This window comes from Ostrinia furnacalis, unplaced genomic scaffold (assembly GCF_004193835.3).
Source record: "Ostrinia furnacalis isolate ACB-3 unplaced genomic scaffold, ASM419383v2 OfSCF4915, whole genome shotgun sequence".
NCBI lineage: Eukaryota > Metazoa > Arthropoda > Insecta > Lepidoptera > Crambidae > Ostrinia > Ostrinia furnacalis.
Window position 1 is genome coordinate 2,939,838 of NW_021135154.1, and position 24,810 is coordinate 2,964,647.

Consider the following 24,810-nt stretch of genomic DNA (forward strand, 5'->3'; position numbering starts at 1 on the left):
GAGTCATGGTCATAATGACCGTGTTGTTTCAGGAAACATGTTATGAAACCCACTCTTTCAAGGGGTCGTGTATGTCATATTAAAATTTTTACGTAACATTAACATTAATAACCCTCGCAGTTTAGCGGTGGCTGGGTAAAAAATACAGAGGTCATGCTCTTTAGCGCTCCTTTTCCTGCAATTTACTGAAAATAATATGATCATGATTCTAACGACTGAAATAGATTTTATAACGGAAAAGGATAGTTCTTGAAGTAACAGATGGTAAGCGAGATTTTTACTGGAGGCATCCAGTACACTCAAAGATGATAGCCTAGAGATTTGAACCTCGGACCCACAGCATTCAAGGTGCGTATCGCTTTACTATTCCAACGGACCGCTTGTGTGTAATTAACTTAAAATTGAACAGTAAGGTACAGGGCAAATTCAAATAATAAGCCCTACTTACGTAAGGCTTTGTTCGTATTAAATTTTGTTTCCTTCCAGCTCGAAACCGCTCCAAATTAATTATAATAATATGTCTCAAGCAGATGTGTACCGGGTGACACACGCGTGAGAAGTTAACACCCAACCTCCGGTAGTTTTCCACACTTAACCATTTGAGGGTCGTTTTTGAAGCAAAATTATCACTACATTATCATTTTAAAACAAAATTAGAAGTTATAATATTCTGTACCTACTTTGAATGCAGAAATAGAATTGGACTGGACTTAAAAAGGACATCAAGCGGATTTTTATCGTTTGATAGAATTTATTTTTAAACGTGACTGAAAGTAATTAATAAGTTCAGTAAAATATTTGGATAGGAGATCCTTGGTTAATGTCCCCTACCGCTACTAGCCTCCTTATGGACATTGCCATTCCATCTTATTGTAGATTCTTCTTAATTGACGCACACTCGATAGAAATTAAGTCAATTTACAGTTTATGGTTTCTATTTCAACGCAATCTATCTCTTGAGAAACCATGACGTCATTCGTCTCGTCGCAGACCACACGGCCATTATGTCGCAGCGCTGCGGACAAGGCGGCCGCTGGACATTGTGTGACGCCATTACGTCCGACGCTGTCTTGCTGCAAGTTGTACTACAACCACAGAGACGCACTTGGCATGAATTAATTAGTATGAAAACGCTTAGGTTTGATTTGCGTCTCAATTCATGATCCGAGTCCTCTGCTGAACCTTCCCAAATTGGACACTACTTTTCCCCATACTCTGCTATCTTTTTTCAAAGGTTGCTAGCCTCCTTCTAGATGTCATAACATATTTTTAAGGTTGAATTTTTATTGCTGGCACTATACTTAGAAGAGAAGAGCCGATTTAATAGTCTATGGCTTTAACACTGTATAGTTTCATCTATCACTAGTAAACGTCATTCGTCTCGTCGCAGACCACACGGCCATTATGTCGCAGCGCTGCGGACAAGGCGGCCGCTGGACATTGTGTGACGCCATTACGTCCGACGCTGTCTTACTGCAAGTTGTACTACAACCACAGAGACGCACTTGGCATGAATTAATGAGATTAATAGCATGAAAACTCAATTCATGATCCGAGTCCTCTGCTATATATGACCTTCCATACTCGGCTATCTTTTTCCAAGGGTTGCTAGCCTCCTTCTAGATGTCATAATATATTTTTAAGGTTGAATTTTTATTGCTGGCACTGTACTTAGAAGAGAAGAGCCGATTTAATAGTCTATGGCTTTAACACTGTATAGTTTCATCTATCACTAGTAAACGTCATTCGTCACGTCGCAAACCACACGGCCATTATGTCGCAGCGCTGCGGACAAGGCGGCCGCTGGACATTGTGTGACGTCATTACGTCCGACGCTGTCTTACTGCAAGTTGTACTACAACCACAGAGCACCTGGGATGCGAGTACCTATTAATGAGCATTAGCAGGCTCAAAGCTCAATTCATCATGACGGTTGAGCTGACGGCAGTGTGATATTGTGATTCGTTTTCGAGTAGTTGACAGGAGGGATTAAGTTAAATGTACTATGAATATTTTTGTAAATAAGGACATAATTTTTAAGACGACAATAACGGTTTAATGACCAGCGATCCTTATAATAATGGATCAAATTGGTCAGAGTTATAAAAATAAATTATTCATGGTAAATTTTTCAAGCTGATCTATCAACTTCAATGTTCAAAACACACTTATGTATTAAATAGTCCCATTTTTTTACACTAAAAGTACGTATAAATTGCATTTATAAAGTATCTGAAAATAAATGTTAAAAAACTTTACATTTTATTCCTCCCCCGACCTAGATTCTCATCATCATTGTCATCGAAGCCGGTAATTATTTCGGGAACAAACGACGGGGCTTTACTAATTACATAGCTCGGGGGTTTATCTGCAAAACGGAACTCGCAGCGATGGAAAAATACATAAATAATTCATCTTAGCTGAGATTATAAACGCTATTCCAATTATCTGTATTTACACGCCACTAATTACCATATTAAACAAAACAAAACTTAACTAACCCATTTATTCATTACCAAGAATAATTAATTAATGAAGACTGAAGATTTTAGTTTTAATAGGTAATCAAAAACTTATTTTGGTTAGTAAGGTAAAGTCGTTTTTACCGTGACAACAATTGACTCATTTTAATATATTTCATACAGAATAGAACTTAAGTTTCATTGTCTTATAACATTTTTAAGAAATGCAAAGTAAAGTGGAGATCATAAAAATGTTTCATAATACTTTTTACAAATATACAATTTAAAAAATGAATTCAATTCAAAGAAGAAAGAATTAGTCTTACAAAGACAATTCCAATCTGAGAAAACAGGCAACCCCCGCTGCGAGTGAAACAATGAATAAAGTTCGGATGGATCCAGTTGCAAAGGATTAACGCGACTCAGGTGCCGCTAGATGTCGCTGCTACAGTACATCTGTATTGCCAGTTACTGCCAGTAACCCCGCTAGAGTCTGCAATGATGTGACGTTTTTACCACATATTCTCAATTTTCGACTTTCAAATGATTCCATTTTGTGCATAGGTGAATAAAATCAAACGCACTCAATTACTCGCTTCCTCTTAAATAAATATATGCAAACATTTATTTAGATCAAAATTCTAGCCAATCTATAACTTCTCTTGTTAATTATATTATGTTCAAAATCATATAACTGAAAACACTCATCATCAATAAAATCATGAACCTACTTTTCCTTTTCACTTTTTGTACTGTCATTTTTAGACTCATTGTTCTGCAGTAGGTATTGCAATCTACATAAAATCTTAATTTACTACAACAAAAAACATATTAATAATAATTAACGAATACAGAAAAACACAATAATACTTTATGGTAATACTAAACTTTGAATCAAGTTCTTGAATTTTATTTAAAGTAAAGTTTCAGTTTCTTTTCCATAATTTATAATGAATGTAAATAGAAATTACTTAATTTAAATGCAACTAAAATACTAAAGTAACAAAGTGCTACTACTGGAAAAGTCTAACGGACTGTATTTCTAAAATACTAACTTTATCTTTTTACTTCTCCAAGGCGATGTTGGTCGGAAAGTTGGTCTCGCTGATATTCTATGTTAAGTGTTTACGGGAAAAGTTTGGAGTCTGTAAAGAAAAGATAATACGGCTGTAGTAAGTTTAGGTGCATTTATTTCTTTTAAATTATAAAGTAGGCTGCAAGGAAAGCCATGAATATTTTGCAGTATTTCTGATCACAGGTCCACTTATATTTGCTATATCTTGTGGACGCCTAAAATTTTGACTTTAGTTAATCTAGGTGGTATGGTGGGTGTTTTCTGGTATTTTGTCGTTGAATATTCAATTAAAAATCATTGAAATTTATTGTTTTTAATATTTGTTTTAATTAAAAAGCTTCAAGTGCTTGCTTAAGCTCCTTCGACCTGGGCATGTATAAGCAATATGAAGACCATTGACCGTCTTCAAGTTCGATGTGGAGAAATCTATTGAATTGATATCTATAGAATCAATATGCAGAAATGGTCCTGGTGGTCAAAGGGGATCTCGGAAAATCGACGAACAAAGCCATGTCGTTTTCTAATTTCTCACTAGGCTTATGTCTTTATACGTGTATGTATAGTGAAGGAATCAATGAATATTCTATTAATTAAAATATTGATTGCTATAAGTAGAGAGAAAATTAAGACATAAAAAGTAAATTGTTTCTATTTCAGGATGTAAGTAAGTAAAGTTTGTATTGTGTTTATCAAGTTTAGTAGCTTTAGCTAGGGGCACTCCACGCAAAATCCGCCAAATTATTTAAGATGTAACGCCCTACGTGAATATCAGAAGCGCCCTGATACATATGCAGTAAAGTCATGCACTGCAGTACATTTATGTTGTTAAAGTGAGTAATGTATATTGCCTGTCAAGCTTATTTATAGAGCTAGAGGCCCAAAGCACCAGATTTTGCTTGACTATACTCGTATATAAATGTTTCTGATTTACAGCGACAAAAGTTTGATTTAAATTCTGTCAACGAGCAATAATATTTATTTTATTAAAAAAAAACGTATGCATCGCACGATTGCATTTTAACTACGCAGTATAATTTATGTAAATGTATGACACCGGTGAAAGAACAATAAATCAATTATGATGTACAGAGGTTTAATTAAAAATCAAAATTTGTTTTCCAGGAACAAAAGTGAGCTTATGCTTACATTTACCATGTTATGTTTTCTGGCAAATGTACCAACAATGAAGTAATGGATAGATATATTTTGAGAATTTATGTAACGTAAACAATCGACTTAAAACGTTTTATGTTTTACTTTAATCACCATAATATTAGTGAAATTAACTCTATTAGTTTTTGTTTGATCAAATGTTTGGTAGCTATCCAGAATTAATAAGGTCATGTTTTGTTACACTTGCCAAGTTAAACCAAATCGAAAATAGGTTATTGTGTGTGACATTTTCCTTTTAGATGTACTTCCAATACCTATTACATTTTATAGGCCTGTTAAAGGGGCTTTTGGCACCAATTAGACGTGGTTTGGGTTCTAACTCCACGAGTATACACACTTTATTAAACTGATTTTACATGTTATGTTCAACTCTTAGGTCAACAGTTGAGTTTGAGTTACACTACCTAACTTTGACCGTAACTATAACGATAACCGCTACTTTTTGTGTGGAGTTTGACAGATTTTGACGTTTAAGTTAAAGTAAGTAAGATAGTGCAACCCAGCCTTTAAATATTGTCTGTCCATCCAATTTACCAACATGTCATAAAAACTACAAACCTGTTTAAATAGTCAAGTCATGTTCAAATAAATTCTAAAATCAGTATTAAAATGGGATATAAATAATAGTGGCAACATTTTCAAAGTTGTGAATTTCTTATAACTCAACGCCTAAGCGCAAAGCTCCTTAGCACCCCAAGTTAGTTAATGAGTTATGCAAAATGCTGTTAATATTCGTTAAGCTCGACACACACAATTATTTTGATAACATGATTTAAAGTCCCCTTGCCAAAAAATCTTAAAACAAAAGTATAGGATAGGCACTTTAGGCATGTAATTATGATTTTCTGAGGGTAGATAACTTTGAACTGAATTTCTGAAAATTCGAGTAAGTAATTTTAAAATATAGATACATGCACTGCATGTAATGTGATCTCAGATCATAGAAGGGAATAGATGTGAAACGGGGGCGTGGCGCGTGTCTCCGCGATATGCCCAGAAACGAACATCGCCCGCGACGCCAGGTTAGTCGCGATTCAGTCGTACTGAGGAAATGTTCTCCGATATTGTTGGATAATGTGTCGTAACGTGCAATAACATAAGTGAAACGAAGAACTACAGGAACAATGAAGTCATTTACCACATGTAGGTATTGCAAATCCATTGGTATTTTGCTTATAAATAAAAAAAACTAAACATTTTTACGAACGAATTCAGTGCCGTGACATTTACTGCGATATCGAAATTAGTGGTGATAAAAATTCAAACACGTTGTACATTGACGATTTAGTTAGCAACCACTTTATGTCATGCGTAACTACTGCGCAATGTATTTTATTTCTTCCGATATCCACTGACGCGTGAAAATACACAGTACGGCCGCATGTGCCGGTCGTAACATNAATATCTCCGCCGATTATGAACCAATTTTTTTTGGTCTCAGTGTACTGCCTACATTCAGTGGTAACATCAAGGTAATAATTAGTTAACTAAAAAGCAAGAAATAAGTAAAATTTTATAAAAAAAAATAAAACCGACTCCAAAAAACCTACACTAAAACGTAGAAAAATAATTACTAATTACCTACTTATTTATTAGGACGAATTATTAATATTTATGTAGGTATACCATGATTGATACTTTTGGAGTCGGTGCAGGCAAACTTTACATCTAAACTAATATTATAAAGAGGAAAACTTTGTTTGTTTGTTTGGTTGTAATGAATAGGCTCAAAAACTACTGGACTGTTTTTAAAAATTCTTTCACCATTCGAAAGCTACATTATCCACGAGTAACATAGGCTAAATTTTATTTTGGAAAATAATAGGGTTCCGTAAATTATGTAGATAATGTAGTCCACGCGCGCGAAGCCGCGGGCGGAAAGCTAGTGTTTCATAATCTTGGCACCGACTCCAGAAGTATCAATCATGGTATACCTACATAAATATTAATAATTCGTCCTAATAAATAAGTAGGTAATTAGTAATTATTTTTCTACGTTTTAGTGTAGGTTTTTTGGAGTCGGTTTTATTTTTTTTTTAAATATAGATACATGCACTGCATGTAATGCGATGCATTAATTTTTTAATATTCAACGTTTCACTGACATTCAAAGTTATCTAACGCAATCCTTAGAATCATAAAATATGTAGTCTTACTTATAAAGGATTCAAACGATTCCGAGAGAATACTCTGGAACAAAACAACCAGTTAAAAAACCCTTAGACACTTATTTAAGTCGTACCGGAATTTAAACACAGCTGGAAGCCATACGATTATAAACCCGGATTTTCCGTAAAAAAATACTATCGGAAAGCAATTAATTCCGGAATTGGCCGGCTGGGCTGCGGCGTGGTAGGGCCCGTGAAACCGTCGACAAACGGTGCACGTCATTTAATTCTGCGAGCTCATGTTTGTGCCGAGCCATCATATTTAAATTGAATTTCGGAGTACGTACGTACGCAAACAAAAGCGGATTATTACGCCGCTCTCAATCCAACTGAACGAGTTTAATGCTCATCCTTAAAATTTAATTTGGACTGTCAACAGTTATTTTAATAACGTGACGTCACGGTCATTGTGGCCGCGTAATCGATTATGGTTTCATCGATTGGCAGCTTAAAAGTTGAATTAAATGGTTATTTGGGGAGACAAAGGCATGTATAAATTTTTATCATGGAAATTGTATGAAATTGAATACTTCACTGGTGCATTTCTGATTCATCCTAAGAGGGCATTAAGCTACTCATTGCAATTATCACCTTATTTCCAACTAAATAACGTCCGTATTCACAAACGATGCTTGCTTAAGTGAAGCAGCAAATGGAACGCACAGCGTTGTATAGAGCTCTGTGATTGGATCGCGTGTCACTCTGTGCGTCCACGCGCACTGAGACCTCATAGTAATGTTTGTGAATAAGGGCGCGTACCTATAGCTTGACGTGCTATCGTCTGTGCTTGGTATAAATCCCGACATTAAAACCATCCAGTGAACATTTTGATATACTCAGTTCGCCGCGGTTTCTGACTTGCGCTCTGCTCCCGCTGCGCTGCGGTACTGGCAGTCTACATAAAGTACTTAGCGTAAATGCTTAAATTTTCATGCCGATTGCCGTACATTTGATTTTGTCTACCTACTTATAGGTACTACGTCCTCCTAAGTAACTTAAACGTATTGATAAAGTTAGGATTTGCAATTTAAATAACTTATTCAATATTCAATGCTTTTAAGACTTTTGAATAGACAGTAATGATCGTCTATTAAAATCTTGAGGAATTTTTCTCTAAATTCTTTGATTGAAACCCGTCTTTGAAGTTCTTTAGCTTCTAAGGCTGAGTTGCACCATCTTACTGTAACTTTAACAAACATCAAAAATCTGACAAACTCCATAGAAATAAACATCAGTTTTTTTTTATACATAACAAGGCAGGTATTTGACCACAATCGCACCTGATGTTAAGTGGGATGCAGTCTAGGATGGTACATATCTGCCCTGTAAGTGCTTATTCACTCTCGCCTTGAAGAGGCCCGGATTATAGTTTTCGGGAAAGACAGCAGCAGGCAACAAATTCCAGTTGTTATAGTTACGGTTAAAGTTAGTTGGTGCAACTCTGTCAAAGAACCGCATCAACTAAAAAACACAAAAAATCTCTAGTTTTTCTCTCATTGTTTCAGTCAGAGAATCAAAAGAGTTATAATGGTGTTATAAGCGTGTTATAACGGTCGTATTAGCGGGTAAGTTGGCGTATCATCGCGTACAGGCCGCCGTAACGAGCTGCGAGCAAATACGAGTGTCTCTGCGGCCATACAACGCAGCGTTGGCATCCGTTTCTGTAATTAGCTATTCAAAGGCAGCTGTAATGCTTTTGTTTTTATCTGAAAAATACATTAATGCATTTGATATGAACCTCTATAATAACCTCTAGTGTTGTTCAGTTCGAAATTATCAGATTTTTAAGCTGCGTCCATCTGAGTGTGAAATGCCTGAGTATTCTGATGTGTAGGTATAGACGACATCACGTTATATTACTATGGGCTCACCAGTGGTGCTACTTTGCAGAAAAAAATCTGATATTTATTGTTTTTATTTTATTTTGTTCGGAAAACATACAGTCAAATAATAACAGACAAATAATAATATGCTGACGAACTTAATCGATATTTCAAGGAACGCAATGGAAGGCTGAGTTGCACCAACTTACTTTGATCGTAACTATAACATTAACCGGTGTAATTGTAAGGAGTTTCTGACGTTTCCTAAAGTTATAGTAAGATGGTGCAACCCAGCCTAAGTATTTAACTTGTACTGTATGATTATGTAAAAGACAATACTCACACATCCGGATTTCCTAATTCTAAATCAACAATACCTTATTAGAAGCGGTTAATTAGAAATCATAATATTAACCTTCGGCAGGCAACACTTTTTTTGTATACGTAAAAGGCAACAGGGGTGACCAGTCACCCCACAAATATAATTTTAAATAAAATAGCTTTGTAATGAAAAATCAAACTTATTAATGATTAGATCTATTACTTTGTTTCATTATAAAACTAAAAATGCTTTCATTTAACAGTTTATATATTTTTAATAAATTAAGTTTTAACATAAAGCACAGTTAAAGCAAATATCTTTTCGATTTTCAGGGCATGAGGGTAGTTGACATTTTATACCAGATGTCATAACTTTTTTGTCCAGTTTTCTTTGACACAGCACTCACCTTGCCTGCTTCTATAACTTTGCTGAAGGTGCACCCTCAGGAGGTCCCTAGTTCATNATTTTATTACTTCCGTGCGGTACCAGGTCTAAAAACCTGGTATTAAGGTAGGTACTTCATTGGATTCTATTTTAAGAATACATCATAGATATATATTCATCACTTTCCTACACCGGACCCAATTGAAGTTATGCCTTTCGCACGACAAGGAAGACTATAATTTTCTTAGCCGCACGGTAAGCGAGACGTACACAAGGTCTATAGACCTGGTTTCGCACTCAACGTGTGTGAAGCAGCAAATCGAATGCACAGCATTGAAATAGAGCTCTGTGATTCGTTCGTGTGTGACGCGTGTCCATGCGTACCTACTGTGAGACCTTATAGTAATGTTTGTGAATAAAGGCGCGTATAGCTTGACGTGCTATCGTCTGTGCTTGGTATAAATCCCGATATTAAAACCATCCAGTGTGTAACATTTTGATATACTCAGTTCGCCGCGGTTTCTGACTTGCGCTCTGATCCCGCTGCGCTGCGGTACTGGCAGTCTACATAAAGTACTTAGCGTAAATGCTTAAATTTTCATGCCCATTGCCGTACATTTGATTTTGTCTACCTACTATAGGTACGTCCTAAGTAACTTAAGCGTATTGATAAAGTTAGGATTTGCAATTTAAATAACTAATATTCAATGCTTTTCAGACGTTTGAATAGACAGTAATGATCGTCTATTAAAATCTTGAGGAATTTTTCTATAAATTGTTTGATTGAAACCCGTCTTTGAAGTTCTTTAGCTTCTAAGGCTGAGTTGCACCATCTTACTGTAACTTTAACAAACGTCAAAATCTGACAAACTTCATACAAATTAACACCGGTTATTGTTATAGTTACGGTTAAAGTAAGTTGATGCAACTCAGCCTAAGAACCGCATCAAATAAAAAAACACAAGAAATCTCTAGTTTTTCTCTCATTGTTTCAGTCCGAGAATCAAAAGAGTTATAATGGTGTTATAAGCGCGTTATAACGGTCGTATTAGCGGGTAAGTTGGCGTATCATCGCGTACAGGCCGCCGTAACGAGCTGCGAGCAAATACGAGTGTCTCTGCGGCCATACAATGCAGCGTTGGCATCCGTTCCTGTAATTAGCTATTCAAAGACAGCAGTAATGTCGCTTTGTTTTTTCCCTAGTAAATATTAATGCATTTGATATGAGCCTCTATAATAACCTCTAGTGTTGTTCAGTTCGAAAATATCAGATTTTTTTAAGCTGCGTTTATTTGGTTGTGAAATGCCTGAGTATTTTCATGTAGGTATAGATGACATCACGTTTTTACTGTGGGCTCTCCAATGGTGGTTCGTTCGTTCGTTTCAGCCGAAAGACGTCCAATGGTGGTACTTTGCAGAAAAAAAATCTGATATGCTGACGAACTTTATCGATATATCAAGGAAACGTAAAAAGCGAAAAGCAGAGTTGCACCAACTTACTTTGACCGTAACTATAACATTAACCGGTGTAATTGTATGGAGTTTCTCACGTTTCCTAAAGTTATAGTAAGATGGTGCAACCCATCCTAAGTATTTAACTTGTATTGTATGATTATGTAAAAGACAATACTCACACTTCCAGTTTTCTTAATTCTAAATCAACCAAAGCAGCAGCAGTTACTGGCAGTTAATTAGAAATCATCATATTATCCATTATCGTGATACCCTTCCCCACGCGGCTGTATGAATAATAAATATACAAGTAAGTACTAGTTATTATTAAGCTATTCGCAGAGATTGTGCGGAATTAACTCCAAAATAAACCGGAAATAAGTAGTTTTAGTTATTTGTAGGCTTATCTATACTTATGTATAATAATGTAGGAAGACGAATACAATACGTTGCGTCTCTATTCATGTCGTTAAACCTAATTAGCTTTTCAAAAGCTTTCATGATGTCGTCATACTCATAAATGTTTCTAAAGACATAAAAAAGCTCGTGATCTTTAAAAATATTTATGCATCTGTAAGTACGAGGCTTAAATGTAGTTACAGTATCTTTGAAAAGCTATTTCACTTGCACGTCGCGAAAGCTCGGGAGCGTAGAGCCGTAGACTGCGGTTGCGAGCTTATTCACTGGCAACTCGGTTTCCCTGTTTTTAATAAAGCTATCTTAAGACTGTATAAATAAATGGGATCTCTATAATAGTAGGTAATATTTATTTTGTAAACGAGAATATGATATTTATTTATTTGATTATGAAAATAGATAGGTACTTACTTCCAAGAATAAGTTTTTAGAAAAATCTATGTACTTAGTTTACTTACTTCCATAGATATTATTTCGTACTATTTATGTTTATGTACCTAAACAATTACGTCTCTGCCCTTGAGACACAATGAGTCCATCATCACTGAACCCTTCTAATTGGAAGGACTTAATTATTATGCATAACTTCACTAGAGCCATCGTTCTAGCCAATAGTGTTTTGTAAAATATTGTATAATTGATTTCAAGCGTCTCCTTACTGGATATAAATAAATTATTAACGTCAGATATTTTTATTAAATTCCAGAATCTCTTGTGTAATCCAAAATAATACTACCTACACAAACCTACAACTTTCTTGAAATAAATATACCCCCGCATCCTGTTGTCGTTTTATTATTTGACTGCAATTATGTTTCTGGAAAAATCCACAGAAATAATGGTAATCTAGACCAATTAGTACGTTGTTATTCTTGTTCCATGATACGGAACGGACCCTACAATTATAGACTATCACTGGCTCGAAATAAAAACAGAGATGCAATTATTACAAACAAAGAACCTCACAGCTAAATTGTTTGATCAATTATTTTTAATGCCATTCACAAACGAACCTTAAAACAATATAGTTAAACTAATAATTTGTTTGGTTCACAAACAACAAATATCTAGATAGTGTTTTGTTTGCTCCTCGGACCCACTGAAGAAGCAATATTTGCTATCACATAATAACTTAGTCAACACAGCGAGTCCTTTCACGAAATAATTTCCACTGAAATACAGTCAATATCAGTACCTATCGTGGTAGATTTATTTGTGTTTGCCTTGGGTACGTATCTACTTGGTTACCTAATGGAATATGCTTGTACCGAACACGAGAGAGGCATGATTACATGACTCCCAACAGAACCAAAGGAGTGAAGAAATCTTGCGATTTCCTAAATTCAATTTGTTACGCTTACAACCACTTATAAGGACCATTTATTTCAATTACGCCGCGTGTCAGAGACCGCGAACATGATATATTTCTACTTTTATCTTCGCAAAACCATAAAGTGAGGGGAAACAATTTTAAAAAGCTATGAATACGCAAACAAAGGCGAAAGAATTAGTTTCCGCTTTGTAAGTGTCCCCGCTTAGATTTTAATATTTATAAAATCCTGTTGAAGACCGAAGTTGAGGGAAGTGTCTTTTTTTGTGTGCCCCCGAAGTTGGCGTTTTCATAACTCTTTCTTTGCCGGGAAGTTTAACAAGTTTTTCGCTGACACAACAACCCCTTTACTTTCGGCCACGTCAGATAGAATGTTAACGATTTAGTACTTCCATTTAGAAATATAATTACATCAGGGTTNTTATTAGGGTTCGGGAGGCATTTCAACTCCATCATTTCAATTCCGTTTGGGAGTTAGGTTAGCGATTTAGACAAAAAGAGTTGGGAATTTTAAGTAGCTGGACTTATCCAGCATTAGCAATTTGTCTTAACAAATTGCTTTTAGAGACGGAAAGAGGAAACAAAAGAAGTGTTTATGATTTTTATTGCAATTCTTTTTGCCTTTGTTTTCATGGACCTTACACTCAACTCTCCGTTGTAATCTACCGTAAAAAATTTCAAGTTTGAGACTAGGTAATATTAAAGGTAGCTTTCTATCAATAAAAACATAGATTAGGTAGGTTTCAAATTCAGGGGTGTTGTGAAAAGGTTCGTGTTATTCACAACTATTCACTATAATTTTATAATGATTGAGCTATAAGTAGATTCCGGGCCAAAATATCTAAGACATTCTGCAAATAGGATAATAGAACACAGATCGGTGGCAGCGATCTTATCATTTAATTATTTTGTAGAGCTTATGTAGGTACATCACGTAGAGAGAAAACTGGTGTCAATGATAGCGATTCTCTTAAGGTTCTAGACAGAACCTTTTACATAACAAAAACAAATCCTCATAATCGACTGTCCTCATTTATTCTATCAATTAAGATACACCGCATCCCATAGTAACTTTGAATATGTTCTCAAGGCTACGAACTTTTGGCGTCGGTATTGTAAACTCGGCAATCTCAAGCAAAATAATATTTGGGCCTGTGCATGAAGTCGTTATCACGCTGAACTCGGAGTGTGACAAAGTGACATCTTTAAAGACGTTCCATGCAAAATACTTGAATGTGGTGGCAAGGAGCTAGGAATACACTCATGTGCTTCTTCCGTGGATCAAGAAACGATGGTATCATGATTAAATACCTATCTATATTCAATAAAAGCTACTATTTATCGTTTTTTTTGGACCTAACAAGTTTGCAAGTGATGTATTATTTCAAACGCGGAAGTGTGTAAGGATGCATGGATGTTTATTATTACATACTTGTTAAAAAATAGAATGGGTATAGGTAAGTATGCAATTTTGAAATGATATGGATTACTGAGGATTACACAATACACATTTAGAAAAGCGCTAAAACTGTATTTTGGTAAGGGTATTTTTAACCAGTCTATGTGAAAGAAATCGGGGAAAAAAGCTTATAAGAATTGAAACTGGGGTAGGTACACATAACTGAGATTCATCTTAGTAGTCAAATTATTAAATACTTATTAGTAATTTTATACATCTGAAAGAAATAACAAAAATAATTGGGTTTCAGATTGCTTCATAAAAAGAAAAACATAAAGATTTCCTTGGCTGTAACGCCAATCTATCAGCTGTATTGTGACAATGTAATTCCATAATAAATCACGTTGCAAATTCATAAGTCTGCAATAGGTAAATATTTAATTATTATACGACAGAAGTATATAAATCATCATAACGAGTAAAGCCCCGTATTGACTAGGGGAGAAATGTCCCGCAGAACGCATTACTTAAGTAGGTACTTACTTTATTTTAAGAAACGAAATACGTTTGTTTTATACTTTATTTTAAGAGACAATGTAGGTTTGTGTGCATAAAAAAATCGCTCGTTCGTTTCAGCCAAATGACGTCCACTGGTGGACAAAGGCCTCCCACAAGGATTTCTATAACGAACGCTGTTCGCATCCAGGTACTTCCAATAATCAAAAAATCACTACGCACAAAATCTGTGACAGTCCTAAGTCCTAAGTTTATAGTCTGAATAATTATGACATAGGTGTACCTACTCATAACAATTTTAGCTGAACCAACATCTGAAGCTGCTAAACATTTGGCAGATATATTTTTCTACTTATACCTAATTGATTCCCTTGTCCCGCTGGCGTGATATCCATTAAACTGTAAATTTAGTTTAATGTTCGATGGGGCTGTCGTGTCCTAATAGACAAAAGCCCCCAAATAAATAAAGGTTATAAAAACAAGTCCTAAGTTGACACTGATTTCACGATTACCTAATTGATTTTGTTTTTTCTTTTTTTTCTTTACATTTCATTCGATTTTATTGCAATTTATGGGCCTCGGCCTGAAAGAAATGATTTTTTTTATATTTTATTTAAGTCCACGCGGACAAAGCCGCGGTCAGAAGCTAGCTATAAAACTGCACAACATAGTTGTCGTAGTCCGATTTCGTCTCATCCGGCCGAGATCTTCCTAGCTCTTTGCCGCTGTATTGTTCGCGAGTTTCGGCACTTGGAAACAAACTTCCCCACTCGAGTGTTTGGCCCCGCTCGGCAAATTGTTATTCATAGCTGTACCAACCCCCTCGAAAGAGTGCTCATCTTATCTCCCGGTTAATATCGTTCCTAGTTGTAAGGACATTATTTTTCCCCTTACCCGCTTTGTTTATAAGTAGTTGAAGTTTGCCACTGGCTTTGCTTTGTTCCGCTTGTAACTCACCGTTTTTGAATCGAAGGAATTTACCGCTAAACCTTTATTTATTATTCTAATACTCCTACGGGGTCTAAGTATTAATAACCTTTTACTAACTTCCGACTTCATCAACTAAAAGGCTTTTCACTAAAAACGACTAGCAGTAATGTACGGGAATGGATCACCTTTAGGGCCCTTAGACAACAACAACAATTTTGATATAAACATTCTGCCACAATTTCCTCAAACTGAAGCAAAGTTTCAATTTGATAAAATTGAGGCAAATCGAATTCTACCACCACCGATGGTTTATTAAAGCGTTAAGCTCAGTTATTGAACAATTAGATTAATTATATTAAACCACTTCACGGCTAAAGGATAGGATATTATTTCAGTCTTCGCACAGACATGAAACATTTACATCAAAACTCAAGAAAAATAAGGACGACAATAGTTTTCGTAGTTCCACGATCGTAAGATTGATAACGGACATGCGCAATTCCGCTGTAGCGCTATCTGAATGAGGCAAGAGCGTTTCTGTTACTGTAAAATAGATCTTGGGACATTCTGTTACAGTTTATAATTATCATTATGTAGTTTTATTGTGTGCAACGCATTGGCATGCTACCATGAAGATGCGCCTTCGACGAATGACTCTCACATATGCGTTTTGTTGGCGCACACTGGCAAAAATACGAACTCGGACCAACTTGTCTTGTATGTGTGTACGTACACTTGTGTGTATATAAATTTTCGTTAAAGCAAGATAGGGCAAAAGAGGAAAAGCCCGTAGTAAAAGCGGGTAAACGCCGGCTCGGGGCAGACTTGCCAGTACATTGTGGATCGCAGGGAGGGATGGTAGTGTCCCGCCGTCCGATTTTGGCGGTAAATTTTACGATCCGCGCTACAGTGCCGACGTGTTTGATGAACAATAACTTATGCTAAACTACTATGAAAAGTTATATTATGAACTTTAGAAGCACTTGTGACAATATGCGGCCGTTCGGTTTGATGGAAAACATTTTTTCGAACTCATGATCGTGCTGTGCCACTTATGTATTCGATGGTATGAGAAAGTAAGTGAAACTTTTTATTTTATAGATATTTTATAGTTAAGGTAATTATTCTACAAAATACATTAATTAAACAAATGTTAAATAAGTTTAGAAGGTTAAAAGTTGGTAAATTTCTGAACTTTTTCGTGTAAGTTTTTGTTACTGCTTTTTATAATTATAAACTTATGCAATTTTATCTTGCACGCTATAAAAATCTGGTTCGGTATTGAGTTTTAGTGGCCCGTTGACCATAAAAAGTCATAATGAATTTAAAGTGACTTTGAAAACTATTTTGACATTACGCGGTTTTGTATTAAATTTTAATTAATCACTGACATCAAAAAGTAGTTATTGTAATATGAGGCTATGTTTATACTCTAAAAATTATTATATTTATTGAACTTCGGTCTTTCAAAATGTAACTAATAATAAGTAACAGGTATTTTGTGTTTCGAAAGATCTTTTTAACAGTATCTAATAGACTGAGGTTTGATTTTTTGACTGCAATTTACATTTTATGTGATTTAATTTTGTGTGATTTAGTTTTGAGCTATAGCTCAGCTTCACTTTGAGAAATTAGATAATTATAGGAAATACATAATTTGTTACATGGTTATTGCGCTTGCAATTAGTTCAAGATGCATACTAAAGCATTTACCGTAAAGGAAACCTTATGCAGCGACTTTGTTCGCAGACTTGCAAATATTTTTAAAAAACTTTCATTAGAATCAAGTATATTTATTATTTAAAAAAATACAAAATCATTATTTATGTATTTTGTTCGTTTATAAATTAACAAAACAGACTTACAAACCGTGTCATAACTTTCTTACTGTTTTCTGGAAACAGTTCCGTCACGCTGAATTTTATAACGCACAGCGCAGAACGGCAGGACTGAGGGCTGAGTGTAAGTTTAGTACATCAAACGTCCTTACTAGTGAGGGCGTTAAAAATATATGAAAAATTTAGTTCTTGAAAGTTTCCGCTAGGGGCGCTGTACAATCCGTCATACATTTTAATGTAATTTTTTACGCAGTCACTAGTGAAGACGTTTAATGTTAACTCACACTAAGCCCTCTGATCGTAACGCGTTACTACGGCGTAGCATTTGCTACGATAACCGTAGCAAGCATTCTACTTATGAATGTTACTGTTACTTACGGATATAAGTTTATAACATTGTCAGATGATTAATTCATTCATTGGGTTCTTCAATTTTTACTTTTTAAATGACTTCATAAAAAGAAGGAGGTTCTGAATGTATTTTTTTTGTATGTAGGTATGTTACCGCAGAACTCCGTCAATTATATGAACCGATTTTCAAAAAGTTTTTTTGTTCGATAGGTACACTCTCGAGGTGGTCCCATTATCACCAAGTCAGGGTCTGATGATGGGATCCTAGAGAAATCAAGGGCAACCCTAAAATTTATAAGCACGTATTTCGTTTTCGATACTACGGCGTAGCATTTGCTACGATAACCGTAGCAAGCATTCTACTTACGAGTATTACTGTTAATAGCAAAACTATTGTGCTGTACGCGACAACGCGGGTGCGGGCGAAATGCACAGAACGCCATACGTTCCACCCGCAACCTTACATTGTTGGGTATTTTACATTTACTTTTATGTGGATATTACATAAAATAAATCCTAAAACACTCACGGGTGTTCTTAAATTTTTTTAAGTTTATATATTGTCACATGATTATGGCTGGGTTGTACCATCTTACTATAACTATAGCAAACGTGAAAAATCTGCCAAACTCAACAGAAAAAACAGTTATCGTTAAAGTTACGGTCAAAGTTAGGTGGTGCAACTCAGCCTAATTATTATTATTCATTAACTAGCTTTTGCCCGCGGTGAATTTTAGTTTGTCACAGATCGTCATAAATTATACCCTATATGTTATTCTGGGTTATAAAAAAAATAATACTAAAGTTTCATCAAAATCCGTTCAGTAGTTTTTGCGTGAAAGAGTGACAAACATCCAGACATTCACACAAACTTTCGCATTTATAATATTAGTAAGATTGTTCAGACTATAGCACCCCAAACTAAAAATTTCTGTCTTAACTTCGCCCCTATTACAATTTTATTAGATACTAGCGGCCGCCCGCGACTTCGTACGCCGTTTTACCCCCTTCATCTATCTTACGCGGTTTAGATTTTTTCATACAAATGTTTTTTCCCGCTAAGTCCCGTTCCCGTGGGAATTTTGCAATATCCTGTTGTAACTAAGCTTTAAGTTTACTAAGGTACCTGCATGCCAAATTTCAAGCGTCTAACTTAAGTGGTTTAGATTTTTCATACAAAAGGATTTTCCCGCTAATTCCCGTTCCCGTGGGATACTCCTAAGTATACTATAACCTGCCCAGGAGTATGAAGAATGATTGTACCAAGTTTCGTTAAAATCCGTCGAGCAGTTTTTGTTTCTATAAGGAACATACAGACAGACAGACAGACAGATAGACAGACAAATATTTTACTGATTGCATTTTTGGCATCAGTATCGATCACTTATCACTGATAGTTATTTTGAAAATATATTTCATGTACAGAATTGACCTCTCTACAGATTTATTATAAGTATAGATATAGATTTGGTTCTTTAAATTGTTACTTTTTCAAACTGTAGATCACCAATCATCCATACTAACTAATTGTTATTGTAAATCTCACAATTTATAGTAAAAGCCACATCACTTGGATAAAATCACGGCAATTGAATAGGGAATAAAATGAAATGATGAAAATTGTTTGGGCAATAAAACTGGCGCATTTGATTTCGTTTTATGGCCTTTATGTGAAGCCCCATGGAGGTGGCCACTGTGTCTTTATGTACTTGTGATAGAAGCTATTTTGGAACGAATATGTGTAGTCTGATATGCTGGACTGTACCATCAACGCGGGTTGTGAGTCGTTTAATTAAATTATCACTTCGCGTTTTGAATGGATATGTGGCAATGTTTAAATTGTCCATGGTCATAGGTAGATCAATATTACCAACTAACTATTCGTGTAATTGTACCAAAGAAGACCTCTGGAATTTCTCTAAAGGTGCGTTCGGATTGCGCATCCATGTATGTACGGACCAGTCCATGTATGTATGGACTAGGCGTTCCGGATACGCGTAAACTGAGTACGCGTACCAGGGTACGCGCAAAGAGGGCACCTACATAATTATAACTTTCTTCTTGTTTCATCTTCCCACGTTCCACAAAGAACGTCAAAATCACAGTTTTCGTAAGTCAATTAATTACACTACGAAGTGTCTAAAATTATAATACAACAACACATCTGGCAAGATACATCATCAGGTGAGATACAGGCCAAGAGCTTCCTCGTTGTGGATAAAAAAAAAAAAAAAAAAGAACATAATAAATTCATAAAGTTCCTTAGATTCTATTATTAGGTTAATATCACTAAGGGATGATTTTTCAATCGTCAGATATCTATACAGAAGAAACTTGTCATTTTGACATTATTTCCCATACTAAAACTGTCAATGTGCCAAACTTATTGTTCAGTTAAAAGTGTGGTTATAAGTGCCACTTGTGGTTTAAACTGAATAAATAATTTTGATTTTTGATTTTGAAAAGTTATGCGACGATTGAAAAATCAGAGCCATATGAAACATAGAGTAACTACGCTTGATATAGAACCGTATGTAGGCATAATAATGTAATGTTTTGTATTTATTCAGTAAGATTATGAAATCTGTAACTACAATTGACTGTCTCAACGGTGATATACGAGGAGCCGGGATATTATTATGATATTTATTTGACATCTGCCGGCTGCGGTATCACGTCTTAGACAGCGAAATATGAGATTTTGCGGTGTCTATTTATTACTCCGTGCACGTAGGAGGCTTCCGGCGACTGNACTATTTATAACGCACAGCGCAGAACGGCAGGACTGAGGGCTGAGTGTAAGTTTAGTACATCAAACGTCCTTACTAGTGAGGGCGTTAAAAATATATGAAAAATTTAGTTCTTGAAAGTTTCCGCTAGGGGCGCTGTATAATCCGTCGTACATTTTAATGTCATTTTTTTACGCAGTCACTAGTGAAGACGTTTAATGTTAACTCACACTAAGCCCTCTGATCGTAACGCGTTACTGCGGCGTAGCATTTGCTACGATAACCGTAGCAAGCATTCTATTTACGAGTATAACTATTATCGTACTTAAGGGAGTTACATAAAATAAATTCCAAAACACTCACGGGTGTTTAAAAATTTATAAGTTTATAACATTGTCACATGAGGAATTTATTCATTGGGTTCTTTAATTATTACTTTTTAACCGACTTCAAAAAAATAGGAAGTTCTTAATTCGAGTGTATTTTTTTGTATGTAATGTTATGAACCGATTTTCAAAAAAATTTTTTGTTCGATAGGGTTATAGTCCTGAGGTGGTCCAATTGTCACCAGGTTAGGGTCTGATGATGGGATCCTAGGGAAATCGAGGGCAATATACGTGCCTATAAAAGGACAATGCCCATTTTACTATGGGAGTCTGTACCATGTTGCATCAACCTGAATTTACTCTCAAAAGTCTAGTTTTTATTTACCTTTTCGCTACCAACATGTTTTTTTCAATGTTTAGCCGGATTTTCAAAATATTTGAAAAAGTTAAAAAACGCCTGAATATTTTTTTTTAGCAATGTTTAATCGTCGTGTCATTGCTATTAATCTATTTATTACAGATATTTATGCGTTTTGGGTCGCATTGCTGTAAGTAAAATGCTTTGCATGTTATAGATATACTTAGTACACTTGCGCAATAAGATGAGATCCGTCCTCCTTCGTCTGCTCCCCCGCACGTGCCGTTTTCGACCTATATCTATTGATATTACGCCCTCTTTGTACTAATGTTATTTAACGCTTTATCCATGCCTATCCAGAACACGAACTTAACTGTTAAAAGACAATGATAAATAAATATTAAATTATGAATACCTAAACTTACTGCGTGTTACTTTATATTAAACTAATTGTGCCCGCGGATTTCGTACGCGTGAAAACAGTTCAGATAACATTTCCCATTTTTGCAACATTTTAAACGTAGTATAATTATCTAATGCATTGCCTCATTATCACAAAAATATTAAGTTTTAAGAAGCCAGTTATGGGCAGTGTAGTTCAATTACTATTAGTAGATCATTTAAACATTTATCAAGGTAACACAAATAAAATAACTATGTATAATCATTGATCAGATAACATTTATTTTTTAAAGTATGTTATGTGATGATTGTAATCTTTTTAACTTGTATATAGAGAGCCAGTACAGTTTATGTGCAAATAGTGATTGGCTGTGCTCGCTACTCGGATATAGAAGAGGTAATTCTTGACGGTGACTTGTCTGTTCTTTGAAGTTCTTCTTCTCTTATTGGCCTTTGAGGATCATGCTGCTGCTGTCTGTCGACTGTTCTAGTAGCTGTTCTCCAGCACACCTCTCAAGTCTGGATACCTAAAATAATTTTTAAATTGCATGAATTTCTAGATACTTAACTTACTCAATACATAGATAACTTTAAAGAAAATATTATTCAATCCAAAATCGGTACAGTACTAAAATCCATGAGTGGTCCCAGTCGCCGGAAGAAAATTATTTAATTTTTACGCATCCGGCGACTGGGACCGCGGTCCCAGTTAATTGCGGTCCCAGTTGACGGAATCCTCCACGTAGAACTTAGTTATTGCGAACTACAAAAAGGTTATAACATAATACTGCTCTAATGTGACTCTGTTTGTTTACAACTGCTGAAACTGAAAGTAAAGATTTTTCTGTGAAATTGTTTCCGTTTTAAAGCTGATATTGAAAGTAAAAGCGATACCTACTTATCTATTATTTTGAACAACAAAATAACAATTCGTAATGTTACATGTTTCGATAACACTTTCCTTTAAAAGAAAATTAATTGGTTTCTTGACAAACCTATCACTAATGTAACAACTACATACAATGAAGACAATATGGCAAAAAACTTAAAGCTAAGTTAGTTAAGTTATAGACAATAAGTATACACCATTAATTTAAAATTGAATAAAAAGTAGAATATACAAGTCGATTCAATATTTAAGTACTATTACTGGCAAACTGCTGACTAACCTCTACCGCAAACAAAGCTTATTTTACAGAGCAAATAATTAACAGTACGAAACCAAAATAAAATTTCCATTTCAAGTGGATTTGTTCTAAAAACTGTCGTATAATCCCATGCAGTTCGCTTTATAGAAGTGACACCTAACACCTGTTCTGTATCAAACGAATTTTATTTTGTACGCTACGGTTTGCGCGGTTACGATACTACTTACCTGAATATTATTACTGCGCATGTCTGAATGCAGTCGTGAAATGTGACTTTATGGCGCAGTGTCATCTTTAAATGACGAGTCTCTTCTGTCACTTATTTATTTGAGTGTGGTTATGGTTTCACATTGAAGTGATCGCGGTTTACTTACCATGATTGATCATAAAAATTAACTTTATGGCTTGGTTTAATAAATTTGACTTTAACTTTAACAAACTTCAAAAATCTGTCAAACTTCATACAAAAATACCGGTTATCGTTAAAGTTACGATTAAAATTAAGCGGTGAAACTCAGCACATGAAAGTAGCACAACATAACTCCACCAAATACACAGCCCATCCGGTTTCGATAATTATTTTTAGTTAACCTGCTTTTTTACTACTAGGGCACTATTTAAGTTGTGAGCCTCGACAACATAACGTGTTGTTAGACGACATCTGATACTTTTAATGAAAAGTTTGACTTTTTGACTACAACCTTATTCAAAACTTTTTATCATTTGAGCACGTTTTGTATTATTAACATTGAATTGAAAATTATCTTGACTACAAAAACATGGAATTGACTTGCGGAAATTTTCGCGCGAAGATTTATTATGACTTTCGACGTGGTTAATCAATACAAAACTGAAGCGGTCAGCGAAATTTCTCTTTTGGTGATAAAGATCTGTCCTTTACCATTGTAAAACGCTAGTTTAAAAAGTATAATATTGTATGTCATTAGCTCACCAGTGAACTTTGCGAAAGTCGTCCAAAATGACTAATAGTGGCGGAAAACATTGATGTTGTCAGAAAAATGGAAGAGAAACCTCGTCATGTGGTATATCGTAGGATTGAGATAATCCTAAGCATTAATTCCACTAGCAGTAATAAAATATTGTATGACCATATTATGGTTAATACGTTTTTTTCTCGCTGGATGTCCCAAAATTTTTCAAACGCTCAATAGGACGCTTGTGTCGTTTAGTCCTTGAAAATGTTTGATAAATACGTTTAAAAAACTTTAAAAGCCGTTTTTAAAATTGTGACAGTTGACGAATTAAGGATCTATGCATAATGATCCTGAAAATAAACAGCTATCGACTATGGAGGTGTTTTAAGATGAACCAATTCCAACAAAAGTCCCATGCGCTCGGAACACTTTGAAACTTACGGTCGCCTATTTTTCCGAAATATACGATTATATGACACAAACGTCACTAGAGAAATTTAGAATGGTTAATTCTTAATAGTAAACAGCCACTTTTTTCCAAAAGTCTTCAGTTTAATAAGGGAAACTGACCAGTATAGTCGAATCGCCATTCGTGACGAAAATGTGAGCTTTTACACGTCTCGTCAAACAACTGACTAATTTGAACACTCAAAATATGAAATAAACAGGTCCAACGCTACAAAATTCTTGCTTGGAATCTAAGCACTTATTTTGGTACCCATATATTAAAATTAAATGCGTGAACAGCGATTTATGTAGCCAGAAGCAACTGTCGGAGCGGTCAAAAACCATGCTTTGGAGGTGCCTCAAGCTGAGTGGAAAAAATGCTATGAAAAGTGTTTCGGACACATTAAAAAGTACATAAATCATGAAAGACAATACCAATAAAGGCAATCAATACCATTTTAATAATAAACTACTTTGTTTTCATAGTTAGGCTCACAACTTAAATAGTGTCCCACGTATCTCTAAATGTAATAATTGGTGAGGATACAAACTTACCTTACAATGCATGCTTGAATGTACCCACTGACTAATATACGACCAGAATGCGGTGTCATCCTGCCTTGTATTATGTCACCTGCATTTTCGTGCATTTGAAATGCGTTTGCACAATGAAGCCTTTGTTTTCGAACCGAACAAAGGCACAAAGAAAGGTCCTGATTACTTAAGTTTAGATTTAGTTTGCTTATTTCGAGATTTAATTAAAGCTGCGACTTTTGTTAGTTGCATTGACGCTATCTTTGTTGCTTAAATATACCTACTTAGTAT

The 24,810-nt window shown here is 35.2% G+C and overlaps 1 protein-coding gene across 1 annotated transcript in view; it reads left to right on the forward strand.

Annotated features, from left to right (window-relative positions):
* Window positions 1–16,482: 16,482 nt before the first annotated feature.
* LOC114360195 (lachesin) overlaps window positions 16,483–24,810 on the forward strand; it is a 106,427-nt gene continuing 98,099 nt past the window's right edge. The window contains exon 1 of the mRNA XM_028314793.1: window positions 16,483–16,527. Coding sequence (XP_028170594.1) covers window positions 16,520–16,527 — 8 coding nt within the window. The 5' untranslated portion in view covers window positions 16,483–16,519. The remainder of the gene's footprint in view (window positions 16,528–24,810) is intronic.